Raw genomic sequence first — 25108 nt, forward strand, 5'->3', positions numbered from 1 at the left:
ATATATATATATATATATATATGTATATATATATATATAGAGATATAATATGTTTTAAACATATTTTTATTTATTTAATTTATTTCAGAGAGGAAAAGAGAGAGATAGAGATAGAAACATCTATGATGAGAGGGAATCATTGATTGGCTGCTTCCCACAAGCCCCACACTGGGGATTGAGCCAGTTCCTGGGCATGTACCCTGACCGGGAATCGAACCTTGACCCCCGTTCCTAGGTTTTGACACTTAATCGCTGAGCCATGCTGGGTGGGCCCAGGATATTTGACCAGGTATCCGGGCAGCATGGCCTAGCCAAATTGACACATAAAATTATATCAGAGTCAGTTTTAGTGGAGTTTGAAACTATTTATTAAAAATGTAAAGATGCAATGTTTTCTGATTAGTTTGTAAAAATCACAGCCTGACATCATGGACATTTAGTAGCATATTTTAACATAGACCTTTCTACATTGATGGATAAGGTTGATAAAGGAATTGGAAAATGCAGTCAACAGTGAACTTTTTCCCTCAGCTCTTTTTATTTTTGTGAAGTGTCATTTGTTTCTCAGCTGTGACAATCACTAGAAACTAAATGTCACCGTTTAAAGCCAAGGCCTTCGGATTGCTTTCCTTTAAGTATTAAACCAAGATTTTAGAAATAATGAGTCATAGCCAAGTCATTGCTCTTACTAAAATTGTTGTTAGTATTTTAAAAAGTCATGGCCGAGAGGCTTTTGTTTGTTAAATGAGTAAAAATAATGTTTAAAATAAAGTTTTTTTTAAAATATATTTTATTGATTTTTTACAGAGAAGAAGGAAGAGGGACAGAGAGTTAGAAACATCGATGAGAGAGATCGATCAGCTGCCTCCTGCACACCCCCTACTGGGGATGTGCCCGCAACCAAGGTACATGCCCTTGAACGGAATCGAACCCGGGACCCTTGAGTCCGCAGGCTGACGCTCTATCCACTGAGCCAAACCGGTTCGGCATAAAATAAAGTTTAAAAATAATGTTTACTTCATTTTTTTGTGGATTTCATAATTTAATAGTACAGTGTATATAAATTAGAAATCCTATATAATAAAACCCGAACATGCAAATTGACTGAACAGCGGAATGACTGGTTGCTATGACACGCACTGACCATCAGGGGGCAGACACTCAATACAGGAGCTGCCCCGTGGTGGTCAGTCCCTCCCACAGGGGGAGCGCTGCCCAGCCAAAAGCCGGGCTCATGGCTGGCAAGTGTAGTGGTGGTGGCGGAAGGTTCTCCCGCCTCCATGGCAGCGCTAAGGACCCCTTGGGGGATGTGCGCCTCTCCGGCATAACCCGGCAGGTTCTGGACTGTGAGAGGGCGCCAGCTGGGCTGATGCCCCTCCCTACCCCCCCAGTGCACGAATGTCGTGCACCAGACCTCTAGGCCTATCTAATGAAGTGGGAATATGCAAATTGACCGGCACGCCGTCACAAAGATGGCAGCGCCTACAGTGGACGTGGGATTTCCGTAACACAAGATGGCTGCACCCACAGTGGAGGCTGATTTCCTGTAACGAGCCTTAACGAGCAATCAGCAGGAACCTGAGGCTGTGTGACGCTGGGCCAGGGCAGGGGACCTCAGGCTGCACACCCCGCCCTGGTGCCAGGCCAGGGGACCTGAGGGTGCGCTGGGGGACCTGAAGCTGCGGCCCCTGCCCGGCGTGCACCAGGGGACCTGAGGCTGCGCCCTCCGCCGGGTGGGGCTTGACGGGGGCCCTGCGGCTGCGCCCCCTACCATATGGGGCTTGATGAGAGTCCTGAGACTGCACCCCCTGCCTGGTGCCAGGTCAGAGGACCTGAGGCGCGCCCCCCCCCCCCCCCCCCGACAAGGGTGGGGCCAGCTGGGTCTGGATCTTGCTCAGTGGGGGTGGGGCCGGCTGGGTCTTTGGATCTTGCATGATTTTGAGGCGCCGCAGGTAGGCAGGGACTTGACTCTGGGTCCCGTGGCGTGCCCCAGACTCTGACAGGAGGAAGCTTTTCATATACATTTTAGTAATTTTCTTTAATCTCTTACACTTCTATTATAGAGAAAGGGCAAATAGCAATTTTAAAATATTTTCTCTAATTAATCCCCTTTAAAGTGCATGAATTTCATGCACTGGGCCACTAGTATACTTATAATAGAAGTATTTGTTCATATTTTTTACTGATAGGGGAGAGGGTTGTAATAATTTGGAAATTTCAGAAGATAGAGAAGTATAATATAAAATTTGCTGAGGAAGATATGGAAGTTCATAGGTAAATAACTAATGTGATTAAACCATGGGTAATTTAGGAAAGAAACCTAGCATATAGAAAAAAATGGTATTTTAATCTGTTATCAGCATTGTAGACTTGAGCTATGGGTGAGGGAGACAGCACCAAGTTATTAATTTGGAGATTGTTATTAAGGGATAGGAAATGATGGTTTCTTAGGCAACGGGTAAAAGGGAATATTTTTTGAGAATTGAAAGAGCCTTGTAAGATTTATTCGTACAGTATTAGTATTGTGTGTATTGCATTTCAGAACATTTAATGACATCACTATAATCCTGTTGAGGTCGGTGATGGGACTCCCATATTAAGATGGAAAAAGTTCAGACAGCCTTGGTAACTTGCCCAAGGTCAGACATCTGATAAGTGTAGAGCCCAGAATATGAACCCAGATAATATTGGATTCTGTTCAGCCAATTTTCATTGAGTGCCTGCTGTGGTACCAGGCAAGCCATGGTGCTAATACCTTGGTAACTCAGAGTTGAGTAATACATGGTTCTTGCCCTCAATATAGTATGTCAAATGAAAAAGATAGGAATTTTTAGGGAGCCTTGGGACCCAGATAAAGGCCACTTATCCCAATCTGTGAGTTTAGGGCAGCCGTGGGCAAACTACGGCCCGTGGGCCGGATTGAAATGAATAAAACTAAAAAAAAAAAGACCGTACCCTTTTATGTAATGATGTTTACTTTGAATTTATATTAGTTCACACAAACACTCCATCCATGCTTTTGTTCCGGCCCTCCAGTCCAGTTTAAGAACCCATTGTGGCCCTTGAGTCAAAAAGTTTGCCCACCCCTGGTTTAGGGCCATTTTCTGGAGGATAAAGTATCTGAACTGAATCTCAACAGAGGAATAAAAGTGCAAAAAGGTGACTAGGGGAGGGTGTTGCAGCTAGGGAGAACCACATGTGTAGCATGATTCATGCCGAGGAACCTATTTCTGTGTAGGACTTAGAGGATGAGGTGGGTGCGGACCCGCAGAAGAGCCTAGGTTTTTTTCCCTCTTTTACTTCATTGCTTCTCTGGATGAATATTAGAAGCTAGTTAAAGCATTTGTGGATAAAATTAAGACTTTTTACTGTGCTTTTACCTTTTCTAGGATCAGTTCGACAGCTTAGACAAGCATACACAATGGGGAATTGACTTCTTGGAAAGATATGCCAAATTTGTTAAAGAGAGGATAGAAATTGAACAGAACTATGCGAAACAATTGAGGTAAGTTGAATTTTTTTTCAATTCTCAGAAGTGAAATTACATGTGAAAATAGTTGGGTGTGCCCTGGTCGATGTGGTTCAAGTGGTTAGAGTGTTGGCCCACTCACCGAAGCGTCACAAATATGAATCCCGCTCAAGGACACGTCGCTGGGTTGTATGTTCGGTCCCAGTTGGGGCATGTGTTGGAGGCAACCAATTGATGTCTCTCTTATATTCATGTTTCTCTCTCTCTCTTCCATCCCCACTCCCTCCCTTACTTCCACTCTCTCTAAAAATCAATGGAAAAAATATCCTCAGGTGAGGATTAACAAAAAATAAATAAACAAAATAAAAATAGTTGGATATTAGGTAAATGTGATATATTAGAAGTTAAATTCTGTTTTTCATGGAAGTAGATTGAATTAGGTAACTGGCTTGTTTTAATTACCGATTTAATTAAATCATAAGTAGCTTCATTCCAAAAGATACTTAAAATCCTACAGTCAGGAAGCAAAATGCCAGTAAAAAGAAAAATTCCTGGTATAAATTCTGTACTTTACAGTTTTATTCCTTTGTAGTTTTTTGCTTTAGTAATCTTTCTAAAGCATTGAAGATTTCTTCGGTTTCTCATTTTTTTTTTAAGTTTTTATGACTTGGAAATTGAATGTGCTTAGCTGAGTTTCTTTCTGTCAAAAATCATATATATTACTGATTTTGGAATATGTGCAAGAAGATAAAAGTTTTAAAGGGAGAATTTTAGTCTTAAGACAAATGGAATTAATTTCAAGATTTTGTTGTAGCAGAAGATCATTGTTGGACCACAATTTGACAAGTAGTTTTGCTGGAACTTTTAATAGAAATGGTACTTGAAGTCTGAAGACTGGACACAAATCAGTACAAGGTTCTAGGGATGGGGTTAGGATTCTTTATATTTCAACTGACAGAAAATCCAACCTAAACAGGCGCACAGACTAAAAATTCCAGGCATGTTTTATTCTGGGGTCAAATGTGTCCAGGTTCCAGTTTTGGATTCTACCTCCCCTTTGCTGCCTTTATCCTCAGGTTCCATTCAGTAGTACCATTCCTTTTGCCCTCTTAGCTCTAGATTTCATATCTTTATATCCTTACATCCTGGTGAGGAATAATGTTGTTTTTTTCTCTCTGTTGTGCATTTGGGGAAGGAGAGAGGATAGGGAAGGGGGAAAGAAAAAAACGAAGGAAGGGAGAAGAGGGTGATAGAAGGAAAGCAGAGTGCAAGCTTGTATTAGTTTCTTTTTTCCAGAAGTCCCAGCAAGGGTTTCTCCTTTTGTCATGCTAACCCTGTGTAGGTTATATGCTTATCCTGAACAATTCACTGGGGTGAGAATAATTAGAATGATTTGTAGCTAATGATGGGGGAGGGCTAGTTACTCAAGAGAAATTTAAGGTAGTGGATAGCAGAAGGAAGGGGTTGATAGTTGCATGAGAAACCACATGATAAACTACAATAGTAGTGGTTTATACAATCAACTGACTAGGTTTAGGGATGAAATTAGACATGTATGATGAATAGATTATTAATAACTAGTGACCTGGTGCATGGACTTGTGCATATTGAAAGGAAATTAATTAGAAGGTGGCCACGGGGGGCAGGACTGGGAGAGACTGGCCGGACATACCCTGGAGCCAGCTGCACCTGGGGTGGTGCTGTGGCTCGAAGGGTGTCTGTGGGGTCCCTCTGGCAGGTGGGTCCCTCAGCCTGGCCTGTGGGGATTGGGCCGAAACCCGCTCTCCAACATCCCCTGAGGGGTTCTGGAGTGCGAGAGGGCACTCTGTAAAGTTTCTGTCTTCAGGGTGTGGAACGCAAACGCAAGTGTGCAGTAAACCAGATTTGAGGCCGACTGTGTCCCAGCAACAACATAACCCACAGCCGAAGGTGGAATTGTGTGGCCCTGTGAGGAATTGGGCTCCCTCTTCTCTGGTTTCGGGGCGCGTACCCTAGGACTGGCGCTGCCAAGTCACTGCAGCTCGGCAGCTCCTGTGTTGAGCATCTTCCCCCTGGTGGTCACTGTGCATCATAGAGACTGGTCGGATGGTAGGAGGGACACTTAGCATATTAGCCTTTTATATATGTAGATGTTTTTATAATGATGCACATACTATTAGGACATTTACTGAAAGAGTGGCATCATGTTAAATTCTTCATCCATTTGCTTCCTCTGTTTTTTTTTTTAAAGCAGGTATTTCCCATTTGAGAATATAAACAGAGAGCCTATTAGCATATTAATAGTAATAGTGGTGATATTTCACCTGTCCAGAAGTTACACTCTTGGAACTTTACCCCTCAAGAATCTAGAAGCATTAAGGACCTCTGAAAAGTTAAAATAGCAATCAATATTGTATTCACATGTGAACAAAAATTTTTCCTCATTTAATTTTAAATAGATCTCAATTCTAGCACAGTAAGTTCTTTGGATTCCAACTTTTCTAATAGAAGTGAAGAGAAGAAATACTTTAGGCAATACAGTGATGGCAGTGTGAAATGACAATAAAAAAGATTAAAATATTATTAAAAACAGATTAAAAAGAGTTTCCAGTCTAAAGTACCTGTCAGTAAGGGAATGATGAAAAATACTGTGGAATATGCAGTTTAAATAAATCAGGTATACTAGTATATTTAAACTTAAAGGCTATTTACTAGTAATCTATTAGTGTAAAAAGCAAGTTGTAGAACTGAATGTATAGCAAATCTGCTTGCTTATTCTAGTTTTTGAATACAAATTATCTGTAAAATTTGTATGTATTCTCAAGAAGTACAGAAGGATACACCCAAGTTGTTTTATAGCAGTTACCCTCTGGGGAATTGGAGGGGGGATGGTAAGGGAAGGAACTTTTTTTATTTACACTTTTGAATTATTGAAGTTTTTAAAACAGTTGTGTGTTATATTTTTGTAGTTTAAAACATTTGTATTTAAGCAAAGAATGTAGTATACTTCAATAGAGAATCTTACAACAAATTATAAAATAAAAAATTGGTAATTTAGAAGGTAAAATTTCAGCAGTCTGGAATATTTAACTGTCCAGAATAACTCAGGCTTCAGGGTTTCAGGATGGCCAAGCTTTCACCAAAGTAACAGGACTCTAATCAAATGCCAGACTTGTTTGCCTTTCTCTCTGTTTTGTGACTGATAACAATCATTATAATTTTCATTTACTTGCAAAAAAATATTTGAACATCACTTCACTGAAGCAAAGGTGGCTAGAATCCGCAATTATATTATATGAAAATGTAATTTTGCAGTGAGAAAGTAGAGTTTATTTTGCACAGATGCTCTAGATTAGTGATTTGCACCTTTTTTTCCCCCCTTTGTCCAAAGGGAAGAGGTTTGCCTTGTTTATTTCCTCTTCTTTAATGGAAAAATTCTTTTGGTTAACTCCCTCCTGTTTATTCTATGCAGAGGACAATTTCTTTCATAGTAGGCAGGCAGCTTTTTTTCCTCCTAAATAATAACTATATTCAGAATGTTAAACATTTACATTTTAAACATACAAGGTGGGGCAAAAGGTTTACAATTTTGAGTATGGGAAACTCAGAGTTTATTCTTGTATTATTATTTATTATTGTATTATTTTCCACACAAACAATTGTAAACCTACTTTTGCCCCACCCTGTATTACAAGATATTAAAATTTTTTGGCCTTTGGTATTTCAAGTTTATTTTCTTCTCATCTATTTGTCTGTTTTGATGGCTTTGGTTTAATTTTACCTTGATTTTTGGTAGTGGTTTGAGGATGGTAATAAATAGAAAACAAAGCATCTAATTATGTTTAAAGACATAGCTATCCACAATTGAGTCATGTCCATTTTGATTGATGATAAACTGATTTAAGATAATTTAGTAGAGTGTTTTATGTTTGCAGACATAAAAAACTGAACTCAGTCATTCCTTTAATAAATTTATTGTATTTGTATGGCAGAGATTAAAATTTCTAAGTTAAAAAATAGTTCTATATACATAGGCATCATTTTATTTTATTTTTTAGTAAAAATAATTATGGTATTAAGTGCTATCATAAAGATTGTTATGTGAAATTATATTACCCTACTGCCACCCCAGATCATGTCTTTCTGGTTTAAATGTGTGGCAGTGTGGTATACTAGAAGAGAAATAGATTGGACGATAGAAACCTTAAAAGCTACTCTTATCTTAAGGAGAGCAGAAATCTCTCCAAATACCTTTATTTTTTAGTTTTTTCTCTTTTTTAAATCTTCTTTGCTCAATCCATCCACCCCCTCACTCTCCCACCTCTGATAGCTGTCAGCCTGCTTTCTATGAGTCTGCCACTATTTTGCTTGATAATTCATTTTGTTCATTAGATTCCACATTATGAGTGAAATCATATGGTACTTGTCTTTCTCTGACTGGCTTATTTCACTTAGCATAATGCTCTCCAGGTTCATCCATGCTGTCTCAAAGGGTAAGATTTCCTTCTTTTTTATGGCCAAGTGGTATTCCATTATGTAAATGTACCATAGCTGTTTTATCCACTCATCTACTGATGGGATACTTCCAAGATTTGGGCTACTTTCATATCTTGTCTGTTGTAAATAACACTGCAGTGAACATAGGGGTGCATATATTCTTTTAAATTAGTTTTTGAGGTTTCTTTGGATAAATTCCCAGAAGTGGAAGTGCTGGGTCATACGGTAGTTCTATTTTTAAATTTTTTGAGGTATCTTCATACTACTTTACACAGTGGCTGTACCAATCTACATTTCCATCAACAGTGCACTAAGTTTCCCTTTTCTCCACATCCTTGCCAACACTTGTTTGCTGATTTATTGATGATAGCCATTTTGACAGGTGTGAGGTGATATCTCATTGTGTTTTCAGTTTGCATTTCTCTAATGATTAGTGACATGGAGCATTTTTCCATATCTCTATTGGGCATCTGAATGTTCTGTTTGGAAAAGTGTCTATTCAGGTCCTTTGTCCATTTTTGAATTTCATTGTTTGGTTTTTGGTATTGAGTTTTATAAGTTCTTAGTCCCTTATCAGATGTATCATTGGCAACTATGTTCTCCCATTCAGTGAGATGTTTTTTCACTTATTGATGGTTTCTTTTGCTGTGCAAAAACTCTTCAGTTTGATGTAGTCCCATTTGTTTATTTTTCCTTTTGTTTCACTTGCCTAAGGAGATATATTACAAAAAATATTGCTACAAGAAATGTCCGTTCTAGGATTTTTATGGTTTTTGAGTCTCACATTTAAGTATTTAATCCATTTTGAGTTTATTCTTGTGTATGGTATAAAAGGGTGGTCTAGTTTCTTTTCTTTTTTTTTGCATGTATCTGTCCAATATTCCCAGCACCTTTTATTGAATAGACTATTTACCCCATTGTATGTTTTTGCCTCTTCTGTCAAGTATTAATTGACTATCAGGTGTGGGTTTATTTCTGGGCTCTCTATTCCATTGATCTATATGTCTGTTTTTATGCCAGTACCATATGGTTTTGATTACTGGGGCCTTGTAAAGTTTGATATCAGGTAGCATTATTCCTTCAAATTTCTGGAGATTTCTCCTGTTCTTTCATTTGGGGCCTGTTTCTTTGTCTCCCAATTTCTGCTGCCTCTTTGTGTTTGTTTCTATGTACCAGGTATTAGATAGATCTGCTCTGACTCCCAGTCTTGGTGGAGTGGCCTTATGTAATAGGTGTCCTGTAGGGTCCAGTGGTGCAGTCTCCATGATCACCTGGCTGGATGCTTCAGGAATGTCCCATGTGGTGGGTTATGTGAGCCCTCCTGTTGTAATTGAGTCATTATTGCCATTGGCCCATTCCTGCGTGGAATCGACCCTCAGGTTGGCTGACCGTGAGGTTCAACCCTGACCATGGTGCGTGAGCTATTGTGCAGGTGCTAACCACAGGAATCAGAGTTTGGTGCCTGCTGAGATCTCTCTTTGGATATGCTACTTGTGAAACTTAGTGGATCTTGCTCTGATGTTGTCCAAAGCTAGTCATTGGGTGTGTTGGTTCTTAACCTCTTGGGAAGGACTGTGATGTAGGCCAATGTAAGACTTGGCCTGTTATTGGCCCTTGGCTACCTGTTTGGAGTTACGTGCAATCCACAGTTTATGCTTGCCTCTACTGTGCACCAAGGCTGGCTTTTAGCAGCATGGGACCTAGGGGCAGGTCAGCAAAAGTCCCAAGGCACCCTGATGAGATCTGGCTCTATCTGCCTCTGCCTGCTGGCTGCCTGTCAGGTTCAGTCACTGAAAGAGCCTCTGGCTGTATTCCTCAGGGCTTACACTTCACTGTTTAGGGCAGTGGTTCTCAACCTTCCTAATGCCACGACCCTTTAATACAGTTCCTCATGTTGTGGTGACCCCCAATTTCATTGTTACAAATTGAACATAATTAAAGCATAGTGATTAATCACAAAAACAATATGTAATTATATATGTGTTTTCCGATGGTCTTAGACGACCCCTGTGAAAGGGTCATTCGACCCCCAGGTTGAGAACCGCTGGTTTAGGGTTATTTCCCCCGCCATGCCACCTGGAGGAGAGTGCTCCACCCAAGAGAGATGGCGTCTGTGGTATGGGAGAATGAGTCAGCACAGGGATTCTGGTGGCTCTCTCTTCAAGTAGCCGGCCTGGCTTCTGTGTGGTGCCGCTGGGCGGCCCAGAGGCCTATGCTGTGCCCCGGCCCGTGGTGTCTGGCCGTGCTTACCACATCTCCGCATGGGGACTTGGGCGCCGTGACTCAGGTGGAGGGGGGCGCGTGGGGGCCTGGGGGCTCAGATGCTGCCCAGGGCCCGGAGGTCAGCTGGGAACTGCCCTTCCACGGCAGACACTCGCGCTGCGATTGCCAGCCAGGCCTAGGGACCGTACCAGATCATGAATTTCGTGCACCGGGCCTCTAGTTGTGGATAATGATGCTGTGAACATGAGTGTAGAAATGTGTATGTTTGAGTCTCTGCTTTCAACTCTTTTGTGTATATACCCGGAAGAGGAGTTGTTGGATCATAATTCTGTGTTTAATTTTTTGACGAACTAGATACTGTTTTCTGCAGTGGCTGAACTAATTTGCATTCCTACCAGTAATGAACAAGACTTCCAATTTGTCCACATCCCAGGCAACACTTGTTATTTTCTTTTATTTTTCTTTATAGTAGCCATCTTAATGGGTGTAGGAGATCTCATTGTGGTTCTAATTTGCATTTATCTCTGGTCATTAGTGACATTGATAATTTTTTCATCATTGTTAGCATTTGTATGTCTTTGGAGAAATTATATTTAAGTTCATTGCCCATTTTTAAATCAGATTATTAGTTGTTACTGGTTTTAGGTGTTCTATATATATTTTGGATTTCAACCCCTTATCAGATATGTAATTTGTAAATCCTTTCTCCAATTTGATAGGTTGTCTTGCTTTGTGGACTTTGATGCGCAGAAGTTTTAAATTTTGATGTCCAATATACCAGTATTTGTTTATTTCTTTTGTTGCCTGTGCTCTTGGTTTCGTATTTAAGAAATCATTGACAAATCCTGTCATGAACCTTTCCCCCTGTGTCTTCTTTTAAGAGTTTTATAGTATTAGTTCTTAGGTTTTGAGTTAATCTCTATATGTGGTGTGAGGTAAGGAGAAGGGTACACCTTCATTCTTTTGTATGTGGATAGCTTATGTGTGTGTGTGTTTAGAAAACGATAATGTTTTATTACTAGCCACAGAAGGGGCCTGCATGGGGTGGTGGGTGCGCTGGGCTCAGAGTATGTGTGGTCTGAGGAGATGATGATCTGGAGACTGGAAGGAAAGGGGAGTGGGTCACAGGCTAGCTCCAAGGTCTCCTTAGATATACCACTGGGAATGGGTAAAAGAGTCATGGCAGGTTCCACAAGGCCGCTAATAAGATTAAGAAATTCTTGGAAATCTAGCTGCCCGTCACAGTTGAGGCCCAATTTCTTCACCATGACATCAAAGTCACAGGTCCATCTGGTTCTTTGTGAAGGGAGCCAGTTCTATCTTCATGAAGGTTAGGAACTCAGTCTTGGAGAGTGTGTAGCTGTTAACCACCCTTTTCAGCATGAATCTGGGAAACAGCAGCCAGAGACTCCATGTACCACTTGGTCTCTCCAGGGCTGGACATGTTGGAGCAGAGCGAGGCACAGAGGCCGTGAGGAGGAGTGGTGCCTATGTGTGGGTATCTTTTACATTTAATTTTCCACTGTGTGAGAGAAGATACGTGGCTGTAAGTGATGGAAAACCCAATATGAGCTAGTATAAACGTAATGGGAAATTTATTAATAGGAAAAATTTATTTGATTTTTTTTAATGGATTTGATTTTTTAATTGAGCTTAAGAAGTTAAATAGTCAAGTTGCTGGAAGGCCTGGTGCAGCTGGGTCACAGAGAAAAAAGCCAGTGTCTGAAACACAGCCAGAGCCCTTTGCTGTTGTCGTCTACTTCTTTCTTCTTTTGGTGGGTTGGCTTTATTCTTTCAGTAGAGGCTGGCTTTCTTCATTTGGCAGAAAACGTAGTCACCAACAGTGCCAGATTTATGTCTCAGATTCAGCTCTCTTACTGGCCTCAAAGCTGAATCGAGTCCAAAGACTTAAAAACTCCAGGAAGAGAACTCTTGGCCCAGCTAGATTCAGTTTTCTATCTCTGGATCACTTAACTGAGGCCCACAAATAGGGCCTGGCAATTCCTAAGCCTGATAACTGTTAGATATAGGGAGAGCTTTAGAAAAGAGGTAAGAGCTAGTCTCGTGTATCTAATATTACCCTTCTGCTAGAAGATATAGATAGTATGATTTGTATCCCGTTTTACAAATAAATGTGATATTGATCACCTGTTAAATAGTAATTAGAACTCAGAGTGCCTCAACTGTTGATAGGTTGAAACTCTATAGAGATGATTTTCAGCCTTTAAATTTTTTTGAGATATCCTATACTGATATATATAAATAACACTGTAATCTTTGGAGAAGCTCATTACATTTAGGAACCTTCTCAGACCACTGAAGAAACAGTGTTAATTCTCTGTATCCAGAGTGCATGATCCTAAGGTACTTAGAAAACATGGATGAAACACATCAAAAGTACCAACATATCTATGACATCTATTACAATTTCTATAATATGTATTGTATGCATATAAAACTTTGTTTCAGTTAATTCCTGATTTATAACACCCTGTTAAAAAAGCATGCCTTATGTATAAACTGCTATTATAATTGGTTACTTGGAGAATCTCTGGGCATAGAAGAGAGGAAAAGTTTCTGGGGGAAAAAATAGCCTAGGGAAACCGCTACTATGGGACAGAGAGATGAATTGTCTAACATATTTCTATTTCAGGAGCAACCCAAATGCTTCACACTTGCATACAGGGTGTAGGGCAAAAGTAGGTATACAGTTGTGAGTACATGAAACACAGTTTATTCTGTGTTATTATTTATTAATTGTTGTATTATTTGCCATATGAACAACTGTAAACCTACTTTTGCCCCACCCAGTATTTAAGGCAAATCAGTCTGAGATTTATTTGACTTAATAAGCATATTATGTTAAAAATGCAAAGCAGGGATTTGTGGGTATTATTAACCATTCAAACCTTGATATGAATTTTTGATGACTTTAGACTTTTCTTAGAAGGCCCAACTGAGATCAGCTGCTTTGAGAGATAAATTTTTTTTGTACGATTTTATAATTAAAAAACATACTACACAAACAGTATGTGATCATTGTGACACATTTAATTTCAAGTCCTTTCCCAGATTCTCTCCCTAGAAATGAGTACGAAATAATTTGTTGTGTCTTCTTTCAGAACATGTTTTCCTAGGATACAAATTTTGACTTGGTGGAATACAAGAGGAACATTTTGGAACATGCTATTGTTTTCTGTTGGCAGGATTGGCTTGGATGGATTCTTTAGTGGCTTGTGTATTGTTTTTGAAGGCTCTGGAGACAGGGTTTGGGGAGAGTTGCTAATAGATGGGTGACTTTTACATAAAGAAAGGCAAGAGTAATTAAAAAAAATTGTTGAGAACTAACTGCATGGTCAAAAGGTAAAGGTAAATTTCCTTTCTTTCCCTTTCTCTCCCTCCTGTGATTCATGTGCTCTTCCTCCCAGAGCTAGAGTTCACATTAGTGTTGTTTATGCTGTAGTTAAGATATGTTAAGGCTTTCGGTTAACCTATGACTATGGTTGTCATGATTTTTTCCAGTGTCAGAATCTCAGCTCAGATTGGTTTAAGCAGAGAAAGAAATTCATTGGCTTGTGTGACTATAAAGTTCAGGTACCTGGGTTTTCAGAAAGTGTTAATTTTTCTCCTTTTGGTTTTGCTTTCCTCTCTGTTGATTAAATTTCCAAGTAGGCTTTTCCCACATGGTGACTCTAGGATTATACTTATCATTTTAACTTCAGCAGAAAGAGAACATGTCTACCCTAGAATTACAACACAAATTTTGGGATTGACTTCTATAGTCCTGGTCCCTGGTCCCTGATTGGTTTGTTATCATGCAAATGAGGACCCCAGATCCTCACATTTTGGTCCAGAAAGCACTATTCTGATTGGTCTGTGAAGATGTACAGCTCCGATCGGATGGTGAAAATCTCAGTCTTATTGGTTGAAATATATTCTAGGAACTCCTTTATAATAAGGGTTGGTTCAGCTAGCAGAACTCGGGGCAGGTTTTTCCCAGAAACACATCTTGCATGAGAGGCCTCTGTTTAGAAATGGCTGCTAGGATCCATTTTTAAATTTGAGTTCAAAAAGTCCTTCTTAACAGGTATATTCATTCTCAGGGTCAACAGAAGCTTTTTCAAAAAAAGTATTTGTATTGATTTCAGAGAGGAAGGGAGAGGGAGAGAGAGATAGAAACATCAGTGATGAGAGAGAGTCATTGATTGGCTGCCTCCTGCATGACCTCCTACTGGTGATCAAGCCTGAAACCTGGAATTGAACCTGACCTCCTTGTTCATAGGTCAATATTCAACCACTTAGCCATGCCAGCTGGGCTTTTAAAATTTTTTATTTTTATTTTTTATTGTCCTCACACATGCTGACTCACATTTGTATCTTGATCCAAGAAGTTTCTTTAGAGTTCCAGTTTTTGTTACATTTTTTAATTGTATGTTTTTACTTAGCTTTTCTATAGGAGCATTCAGCTTCAAATAAGAGTCATACAAAAAGAAGTTTGGAAATGGGATTCTAAAGCTTAGTGATTATCAGGGCATTCTTGTGAATTTCTTGGTCTTCCACTCATGATTGAAAGATGTTGCATTAGCTTCAGTCATCCTGTCCTCACACATCTATATCCAATGCATTAAAAAAGTGTGAAGAAGCCCTGGCTGGTTTGGCTCAGTGGATAGAGCATCGGCCTGTGGACTGGAGGGTCCCGGGTTCAATTCTGGTCAAGGGCACATGCCTGGGTTGCAGGCTTGATCTCTAGTAGGAGGCATGCAGGAGGCAGCCAATCAGTGATTCTCTCATCATTGATGTTTCTGTTTCTCTCTCTCTCTCTCTCTCTCTCTCTACCTCTCTCTCTCTCTACCTCTCTCTCTCTCTCTCTCCCTTTTTCTCTGAAATCAATAAAAATATGTTTTAAAAAATAGTGTGAAGAAGAGGCTTCTTCTTGTGTAATATATTCCCCCTTTTATTATAAAAATTATCACAAAAAGTTAAGTAAAAGTCAGTAAATAGAATCTATAGGACTTAAACACCTTACAGTGGGAGAAACTTGATAAAGTGTAGGATGATTGCCAAATTTTTGTGAATGTGAGGGTTATATTCACTTGAATATGCTGTATATGTACAATTCTGGAAAACTATGTAAGGAAGGCAGGGGCAATTTTTTCCCCCATTTTCTCCCCCTTCTGCCTGCAGTGCAAGTGTGTTTCTCTCCTAAGGAGGTGAGGGAGTACTTCTTTTTTATTTCTTTTATTTTTAAAAAATATTTTTATTGATTTTTTTTTTTAAGTGAGAGGAAGGGAGAGGGAAAGAGAGAGACATCCATCAGCCACCTCCTGCATGCTCCCTACCTGGGATTGAGCCTGCAACCCAAGCATGTGCCTTGACTGGGAATCGAACTGATAGTCTTTCAGCCCCAGGGAGGATGCCAACCAACTGAACCACCCTGGCCAGGGCTCTTTTTTTATTTGATTGCATAATCAACCAACTTGTTACAATTATACTTATATAAACACAGAAATAACATTTCTTTCTACAGGTGTATTTTTAAAAATATAAGCAATGATTATATGTTAATGATAGTAGATATCATGTTGCTCTTAATTGTTTTATATCATTAAATTATTTAATGAAATTGGAAACCTTTAGAATATTTCAATTTCAACAACAGTATGTCTTATAAATTTTTTAAAAATCTTTTTCCTATAGAAATTTGGTTAAGAAGTACTGTCCCAAACGTTCCTCCAAAGATGAAGAACCAAGGTAAATTATATACCTGTTTATTATTGCATATTAAAAAATTTAAAAACGCTTTTTTTTGGTAAAGTAAACATGCTGTTAGCTTTTCATAAAGATTTTATAAAGTTTGTCTTAAAAAAATCAATGTTTATGAAGGGGAACTACTGTTATTTCTATAAGAATGAATACTTTAATATTGAGACTTGATAATAGTTATCTAGAATAGTTGATGTGTGGGTTTCTAAGTAAGATGTATACTAAGACCCCACTTGAGTAATTTAGTCTCTAGAAGAAAAGAGTATTTTTTCCATATTTATCTTGTAGTTGTCAGTTAGTTACTAGCTTCTTGCTTTTACTCTTACAAGTAATAAAACAATTTGGCTGGCTGGTTTAAAGGGATAATGAAAAGGACAGTAATTTTGGAACCTTGAATATGTACAAGATTAGGAATTGGCTGTGAGCTTTTGACAGTCTTAAACAGGAATATGTGGATGGCTGTAACATGCAGAAACAAAAGAGACTAGACTTAAACAACTTCATGTATAATTGTGAGTTGTTAGGATTCTCAGGTATAATGTTAATGCAATCCTGTCTGAACATTCACCTTCAGCTGTAAGTGTGTTTAGGGTAGTATATTCAACATAGGTCTATGTTTTAATACAGTGATTCTCTTTATTTTTCTCTGTCCCTTCACACTCATTCCCCCCCCCTTTTGTGGTCCCTTCTTACCTACCACCCCTCCTTTGATGCCAACATATGGTACTTCATGTCCATTTAGGATGTGGGCAGGCATACAGGCAGCTGTTGTCCAGAACTGATAGTATCGTTGTTTTGTGGATCAGCCCTTGAGATGCATTTAAGGGGTTTGATTGGCAGATTCTGTCCTTGAGAGTAAGCCCATCATCTCTGCAACAGGTTTAGCTGCCAAGCCTAGGAATCTAACCAAGTTCATTCCCAAGCGCAGGCCAGTCAATTGGCAACTTAAGAGATTTCAGTATGCCAAAGAACCTGCAGGTAGTAGTCTTATATTTTTTTACCCCAAATATCCCTTTATTTATAAATTAAGACTACATGAAGATATATATATATACATGTACAGCTTGAACTTAATGCAGGATTATTTCCATACAAAGTTAATTTAGAGCTAGTAGCTAAGATTTAGGTAGTTAAAATTTGTCAAGTGTCAGGCTCAATGCATTCCTCACAAAAATATTTGTAATGAAAATAAAAATAAATTTCATCATTTTTAAATATGTTTTTGTCAGGTTTACTTCATGTGTAGCCTTTTTTAACATCCTTAACGAGTTAAACGACTATGCAGGACAGCGAGAAGTAGTAGCAGAAGAAATGGCACACAGAGTTTATGGTGAATTAATGAGATATGCTCATGATCTGAAAACTGAAAGAAAAATGGTAATTATTGTTTTTATCCAGTTATAATATATCTGAAATATTTTCACTCAAATAAAATAATAACTTTGTTCTTTAAAATAATATATATTCTGTATAAACTAGTTTTCTATTTCACTGTATTGCTTCTAGCTAAAATTATCTCAAGATTATCTTGCTAATTAGTGATCCTTTTGGATCCAGGATGAAGGTTTGGTAAACTATATAAGCTAAATCTAGTCTACTACCTGTTTTTGTTCCTAGTTCTCATGTGCTAAGACTGTTTTTTTATATTTATATTTATTTTTAATATATTTTTATTGATTTCAGAGAGGAAGGGAAAGGGAGATAGAAAAATCAATGATGAGAGAGAATCATTGATTGGCTGCCTCCTGCAGGCCCCACATTGGTAATGAGCCCACAACCCAGGCATATTCCCTGACTGGGAATTGAACCGTGACCTCCTGGTTCATAGGTCGACCCTCAACTACTGAGTCATGCAGGCTGGGCAGTTTTTTACATTTTTAGATAATTGAAAAGAAAATCAAAAGAATAATATTTTATGACATGTGAAAATTACATGAAATTAAAATTTCAGTGCCTAATAGATAACGTTATTTTGGAACAGACTCACACTCATTTACTTATGTTTTGCCTTTGGCTGCTTTTGCATTACATTACAGAGTTGCAACAGAGACCACATGGCTTGCAAAGCCTAAAATATTTATATGACCCTTTATAGAAAACATTTGTCAGCCCCCACTCATGAAAGTCATGTATTTTCTTAGAGATTATATGTGTCTTAAGTTATATTTAAAATATTCAAATATTTTTCTATAAAATGTATTTTAGAGAGTTTTGCTTTACTAAAATTTCTTATTAAATTTTGATAAAGTTATATAATTAGAATCTTACAAAAATAAAGTGAAAAGCCTTTTTAAGACTTTAGACTTTATTTAAATGTAAGTTTTGTTTGTTTTGTGTTTTTGGTTGTTATGATCTTCAGCATCTCCAAGAGGGACGAAAAGCTCAACAGTATCTTGACATGTGCTGGAAACAGATGGATAATGTGAGTTATAGTGTTTCATGGTTAACATGAAATTTTGTAGAGTTGTTTAGCCCTAAATTTTCTTATGCCTTACATCTATTTAACTTTAATATTTCTCAATGTATTTTTCATAATTTGACATTGGTATAAATATAGACTGAGATCATTGTTTTTTTCTGTATGAGTTTATACTTGTACCATCCTATCTAATAAAGAGGGAATATGCTAATTGACCCTCATGCCATTGCAAAGATGGCGGCACCCACAGCCAATAAGGACGGAATGTGTTAATTGACTGTCCCGCCCTCAAAGATGGTGGCGCCCACAGTCAATAAGGAGGGAATATGCTAATTGACTCTCACGCCCTCAAAGATGGCGGCGCCCATAGCCACAAGGTTGCGGCACCCAGTCCCCTCAGCCTGCCTCCAGAGTCCCCCAGTCCCTTTAGCCCCTCAGCCGCCCAGGGCCAGCCTGAGGTGCAGGCAAGCCTTGGATGGCGACTGCCCAGCCACCCAGGGCCGGCCCAAGGCGTAGGCAAGCCTCGGATGTTGGCCACCCAAGGCTCAGGTAACCAGGGCCAGCCGAGGCTTGCGCTGCCGGCAGTGGCAGCAGCAGAGGTGTGATGGGGGCGTCGCCTTCCCCTGATGGCTGGGTCGCCTCCCGCCCCTGAGGGCTCCTGGACTGTGAGAGGGGGCAGGCTGGGCTGAGGGACCCCCCCCCCTCCAGTGCATGAATTTTCATGCACCGAGCCTCTAGTCTCTATAATATTGAGATAATTGTAAACATTAAGGAAGATTCTTTTTGACTTTGCAGTAGTTGCTATAAAATATTGTTATAAGATAGAAGTAATAGGGAAACAGTGATGTATCTTAGGAGACCATTTGACTGAGTCTGAGAGGACTTAGATTCTAGTTCTGTCTTTTACTGAGTACCTGATTTTTGTTGACTTCATATTTAGCATATGAAAAATGAAGAGCAGTCTTGCTTATATGAAACATTTCTTCCAATTCAGTGATTCTGTAATAATGTAAATGTTCCTAGTACTAGGCTGGCTTCTGTCATAGACCGTCTCGTTGTAGAAAATAAAGTACCCTGTAGGTAGGGCAAAATTGTAATAGCATAGTAATAATTTTCTTAAAAACTTTCCAAGGGTACTTGCTAATGTGTTTTTTTTAAAAATGTAGTCACTTGAAAAATAAGATGTCTACATGGAACATTGGTGTCTCCTTTCTCCTTTACTTAAAATGCTCTATCAAATGTTCTGTAGTATAAGATTAATATTCTTTTTGAGCCCTCAGATTAACAGTTTGCTCTTTGCCTGCATATTTTTATGATGGACACTATGTATTCCTTGAAAATTATGCTTGAGGGTTTTTCATGTTAAATTAAGCAATTTAGTTTGTGGTTGTTGGGAAAAGGACTTTTAAGTTTGAGGTTAAAAATAATTCATGCATTTATGCACTATTTTTAGCCTTTTTCCTTTAAAAAAATTTGTCTTAAAATTTTTAAATTTCAAAAAATTTCTACTATGTAACTGTCATTGATGTAATCAGTGCTAATTGAGAATTCTTAGGTATATTAATAGTCTGTATTTTTGTTTGGATCTTCTCTTTAATTGGTCTCAGCAAGACTTTTAGGGAGTGTTTACGTTTATTAAATTTTAAATTGCCTTAACTAACATCTTTGGTATCTTCCACCCAATGAGTGTATGTGAGTGTTTGTGTTTTCATCTGCACAAAAAATAGACTCCTACACTTATGAGTCATTGGTCCCTTTAAAAACTAGTGTTGGCTCAAATCATTCTTGTTAATATATACTGACTTGCCTTTAGAATAATTGGCAGTTATTAAGCAAAAGTTACGGGGTCATAAGAAAGAAGCGTCAAAAAATGTAGGAGAGATTTCTTTAAGGCATTAACAATACTATGAAATAAAGGTGAGTTCAGCTCAATTCATGTTTATTGAAGGCATCCTTGACATGTACTGGGTCTTGGAGGTACAAAAGTGAATATATGTGACATGGTTCTTGTTTTCGTGGAGCCTGCAGTCTAGTGAGGGAGGCAGACAACTATAATTTCTGTATATTACGTAGAAACATGCAGGATCCCAGTTCCTAGTTCCACGTCTTCTTGCTTGATCAAGAAAATGCAATTGTAAAATTCCTAACATGTTTGAAATAATGGAAGAGATTTAAAGAACTGGGAGAGACAGATTGACTTAGATACAGAGAATTGAAAATTGAACCCTCCCCCCCACAGCACTGGCATTTAGATTGGAGAGCATAAGAGCATGTGAAGATCTTCAAGGAATGATGAGATTAAGATAGAAACATTGGAGATGCCATGTCTGTCAGCTTAGGCAGTTCCAAGTAACAGATTTTACATGCTTGTAAGAAGAGGGCTCAAAAATGGAGCAGTTTCTGAGTTGTGTGACTCAGTGATGCCACAAAGGCTGTCCCTCCTTTCTTTCTGTTCACTTTGCCATCTTGACCATGTTGACTTTTTTTCCCGAGGCTTGTCCCTACTGTCAGCAGTTGACTTAGGCAGCCAAGCTCCACATCTTTATTCACTGCGTGCGGACACATGAACAAGAGAGCAGATCTTTTCCAACTGTCCCTTTTTATCAGGGAAGGAAGACTTTCCCAGAGAACCCTCAGCAGACTTCCTTATGGATGCTTTTGACAGGATTAGATTACTTGACCATACCCCCAGCTGTAGGGAAGCTGGTAAAGCAAGTATCAGCTATTTTTAGTTGATATATTGGGAGGTGGGCTCTTCTAACAAAGGATGGGGGTGGAAATGTGGTTGTTGATTAGTCTGCCACACATAGGATGAAGAATCGAGGATCTTTTCTGGAGTGTATTCCTATATTGTGTAAAGATATAGTATCTCTCAGGGAATGAAAATACTAAATATTGTATTAGTGACTCTTTTGCTATTGCAAGGAAATTAGTGTTTTCCCGTAAGTAATAAGACACCTAATATAAAAATACTTTTGTATATTAGTAGCCTCAAATTGCAACAAAATTAGTAGCCTATAGCTACTCAATTTGAAAACACAGCTCTGAATTAAGTTTCAGAGAATTAAATGTGGAAATTTAATCTTAATCTTCACAGGAAAGTGACATTCTATATATTATTCATATGCTTTGACTAAAAGTGTCCCATTTGATGGCTCATACTATCAAAACAGTGAGTACATTTGAAGAATCTTATAAAACATTTCAGAGCATATTTATTTGATGTAAAGTATAGGTATGTCTGGTTCTAGTATATAGTAAACTCAGCTAACTCTGAAGCCTTTGGCTACAGATACCTAGATATAATAGCTAAAATATTTTTATTGCTTTTAAAGCTCTTAGCAGAGTTTATTTTAAACTCATAACTGCTAGAAATTAAGGGTAAACTAAAAGCCAGAGCAATAGGTGTATGAAGTGATACAGTGAAATTTGAAAAAAGGTAGCAGAGGTGTTGGGATGTGGGTAAGTCCTTGGTAAGGACTTGGGTTTTAATTCTCACACAGGAGCAGATTAGATTTTAGTTCTGTATGTTGTGGGAGTTGGAACAGAAGCTCCTGTATAACAGTTGAAACTTTGAAGGACTAAGTCTGTAGTGAAAGGTGGAACTCTGCCCACTGGCCAAGGGAAACATCAGAGAAATTGTCTTTGTCGGAAGGTCAAAGGAGGGCAGACAGGCATCCTGTGAAAAATGGGAACCTTTTGACCTTGTGCTGAGGAGGTTTGGAATTCAAACTTGCACTTTTCGTATAGTTTCATAGTCCCCAAGACAAGAAATTGACATAGAAACTGTTCTAATAAGGGGTTTAGGTAAAGAAAATACTAACATCCTTTGCTTTCTTTTGAGCAATTCTCAGAATATAGGTAGCAAGGCATATATTTTTCCAGGCAAGAGATGAAAAGAGTCGTATCTGGGGAATCTAACCAGCTTGAGAGGAAAGATAGGAATACCAGTATTTCTCCCAGGAAACTGCCTGACCATATCACCCTGAGGAAAAGACCATGATCCACAGGCCCCACCTGTAGAGCTTTCAGTTGGCAGTTTAAACCAGAGCAGATAGGCAAGGATTCCCCAGACATTGAAAGAAAACATCTAATGTAAATACCAAAGACCAGAAAAAGCAACTTTGAAACAGTGATGATGAAAGGAAATAGGAATTAAAAAGCAAAATAAATAAGCAAGACACCCAAAACTATTAATATTCTCAATGGGAATAAAGATATTATATCCATGAAATAGGAAAAAGATACTATTTTAAAAGGAACATACAAAGAATATAAAAGAACATTATTATAGCAGAAATGAAAACATCACTTGAAACAATGAAAATAAAGAAATCTCCCAGGAAGTAGAGCAAAATGATAAATTGAAAGTATGAGCGAAAATATAAGAAAATAGGAGGACTCATTCTATAGGTTCATTTTCGAAATAATAAGTATCCTAAAAAAGGGGGAAAAAACCAGAAAATGGAAAGACAATAATAATTCCAGAAAATTTCCCCAGAACAGAGAGACATGAATTTCTAGATGAAAAGGATTATCCACTTCACAGCAAGACAGTATCTTCAGGATATTTCAGAACAGGTATGAGAGAGAAAAGATTCCCACCCATCTCCAAAGAGGAAAAATAAAGTAGATTTCAGGCAAAAGATCAGGAAGTAATGTGGAATAGTACTTTTCACATTTCTGCAGGAAGACAGTTTCCTACTCAAGAGTTCATTCTAGCCAAATTTTATCGATTAAAAGTAATATTAAAGAAATTTTCAGCCTTAGGGACTTAAAAAATTATCTCCCACAAACCTTCTTTTAGGATGCCACTGCTGAATGTGTTTCAGCAAAATAAGGAAGTGAATCAAGAAAGGGAAGAAGGTTTGGAACTTGGAAATAGGAGATTCAAATCAAGGAAGAGGTGAAAAGAATCTCCAGGACAATGGTGAAGGGAAATCCCAGGGTTACAGCTGTGCGGTAGGCCTGCTTTGGCAACCAGTCCAAATTTCAGCAGATCAAAAGACTCTGGGAGAGATTTCGTCAGGAAAATAAAATTGATAGAATTCTGATTGTGTTTGAATTAACTAAGCAGAGATTTCATGAACTGGGGAAACAAGGATTGAATAACAAAAAAGTACATCGAAACTGAGCAAATTTTTAAAAAGAAAACTAACTGTAGTATTTAAAGAAGTGTGCGGGAAAGGAAGTGCAGTTGTGAATAGCTTTTTTACAAAGTCAAGGGAGTTAGATACAAAATTTTAACAAAGCCTGGTTCTGGGCTGATGGCATTTCCTGGGACACCTGGAAGAAACTACGTAAAACCACTTGGGAGCGACATTTCCACATCTAAGCTACATTGAGATCTCACCAAAAAATAAAAATAAAAACAAGCAAACACCAAAACCAGGTCATCAAACAAACATACAAAACACGCAAAAAACACGAACCAAAAAGTTCTGCTGAAGATGAACTTATAATTAAAAATTATAAAATACATGATTTTTTTTCTTACTGAGAAGAGATGAGATATATATTAAGTCAGTCATGCCTATAATGTTTGATATTTAAGGCACTTAGGTTGATTATAATAGTAACATTTCTTTTCTAATTGAGACAAATTTTACTTACACTGTGCAGTTCTACACAATACACAATAGCATCATTTTAAAGTTTTCGTTTAATGGATAAATCTAATTTTATTTCTCACTGTGATATTTTGATTATTTTCACAGAGTAAAAGGAAATTTGAAAGAGAATGTAGAGAGGCAGAAAAGGCACAACAGAGTTATGAAAGATTGGATAATGATACTAATGCAACGAAGGCAGACGTTGAAAAGGTAAGAAATATTCCAAATTGACTTTGATATCAAAATATTACTTATTGCCCTAACCGGTTTGGCTCAGTGGATGCAGACTGAACGGTCCCAGGTTCGATTCCGGTCAAGGGCATGTACCTTGGCTGAGGGCACATCCCCAGTAGGGGGTGTGCAGGAGGCAGCTGATCGATGTTCCTCTCTCATCGATGTTTCTAACTCTCTATCCCTCTCCCTTCCTCTCTATAAAAAATCAATAAAATATATATAAAAAAATATTACTTACTTACATATCAAAAGTAGTTCCAGTATTGGCATTGGTATTAGAGTTTCCCCAAGAGATATACTGCATCTAAATCTAAAATATACAAATATTTGCATACTTTATACATATTGGTCTGAGAAATTAATTAATATGTGTTAACTTATTTTATTGTAATGTCTTAACTGCATTCAAAATGCATAGGGAAATCCTAGCTGCTACTGGGAAAGAGCTTCTGTTCTATTCCAAAATAGGATAGAAAGTCTAAGGCAGTGGTTCTCAACCTTCCTAATGCCGCGACCCTTTAATACAGTTCCTCATGTTGTGGTGACCCCCAACCATAAAATTATTTTCATTGCTACTTCATAACTGTAATTTTGCTACTCTTATGAATTGTAATGTAAATATCTGATATGCAGGATGTATTTTCATTGTTAAAAATTGAACATAATTAAAGCATAGTGATTAATCACAAAAACAATATGTAATTATATATGTGTTTTCCGATGGTCTTAGGCAACCCCTGTGAAAGGGTCGTTCGACCCCCAAAGGGGTCGCGATCCACAGGTTGAGAACCGCTGGTCTAAGGTGTGTTGATAGGGTGTTCAAATGGGGGTTACATAGTGTGCTTTCCCAACTTTACAGAGGGAAAACAGGATAAAGTTGTCAGATGTGATATTAGCTGTTTGTTTATTCAC

General features: G+C 38.3%; 1 protein-coding gene across 1 annotated transcript in view; it reads left to right on the forward strand.

Annotated features, from left to right (window-relative positions):
- The window catches only part of FNBP1L (formin binding protein 1 like), a 63815-nt gene that overhangs the window by 5514 nt on the left and 33193 nt on the right, over nucleotides 1-25108 (forward strand). The window contains exons 2-6 of the mRNA XM_014459556.1: nucleotides 3390-3505; nucleotides 15866-15919; nucleotides 17161-17308; nucleotides 18291-18353; nucleotides 24068-24172. Of these exons, the coding sequence (XP_014315042.1) occupies nucleotides 3390-3505; nucleotides 15866-15919; nucleotides 17161-17308; nucleotides 18291-18353; nucleotides 24068-24172 (486 nt within the window). The remainder of the gene's footprint in view (nucleotides 1-3389; nucleotides 3506-15865; nucleotides 15920-17160; nucleotides 17309-18290; nucleotides 18354-24067; nucleotides 24173-25108) is intronic.

The sequence above is a fragment of the Myotis lucifugus genome, unplaced genomic scaffold (assembly GCF_000147115.1).
Source record: "Myotis lucifugus unplaced genomic scaffold, Myoluc2.0 scaffold_110, whole genome shotgun sequence".
Taxonomy (NCBI): domain Eukaryota; kingdom Metazoa; phylum Chordata; class Mammalia; order Chiroptera; family Vespertilionidae; genus Myotis; species Myotis lucifugus.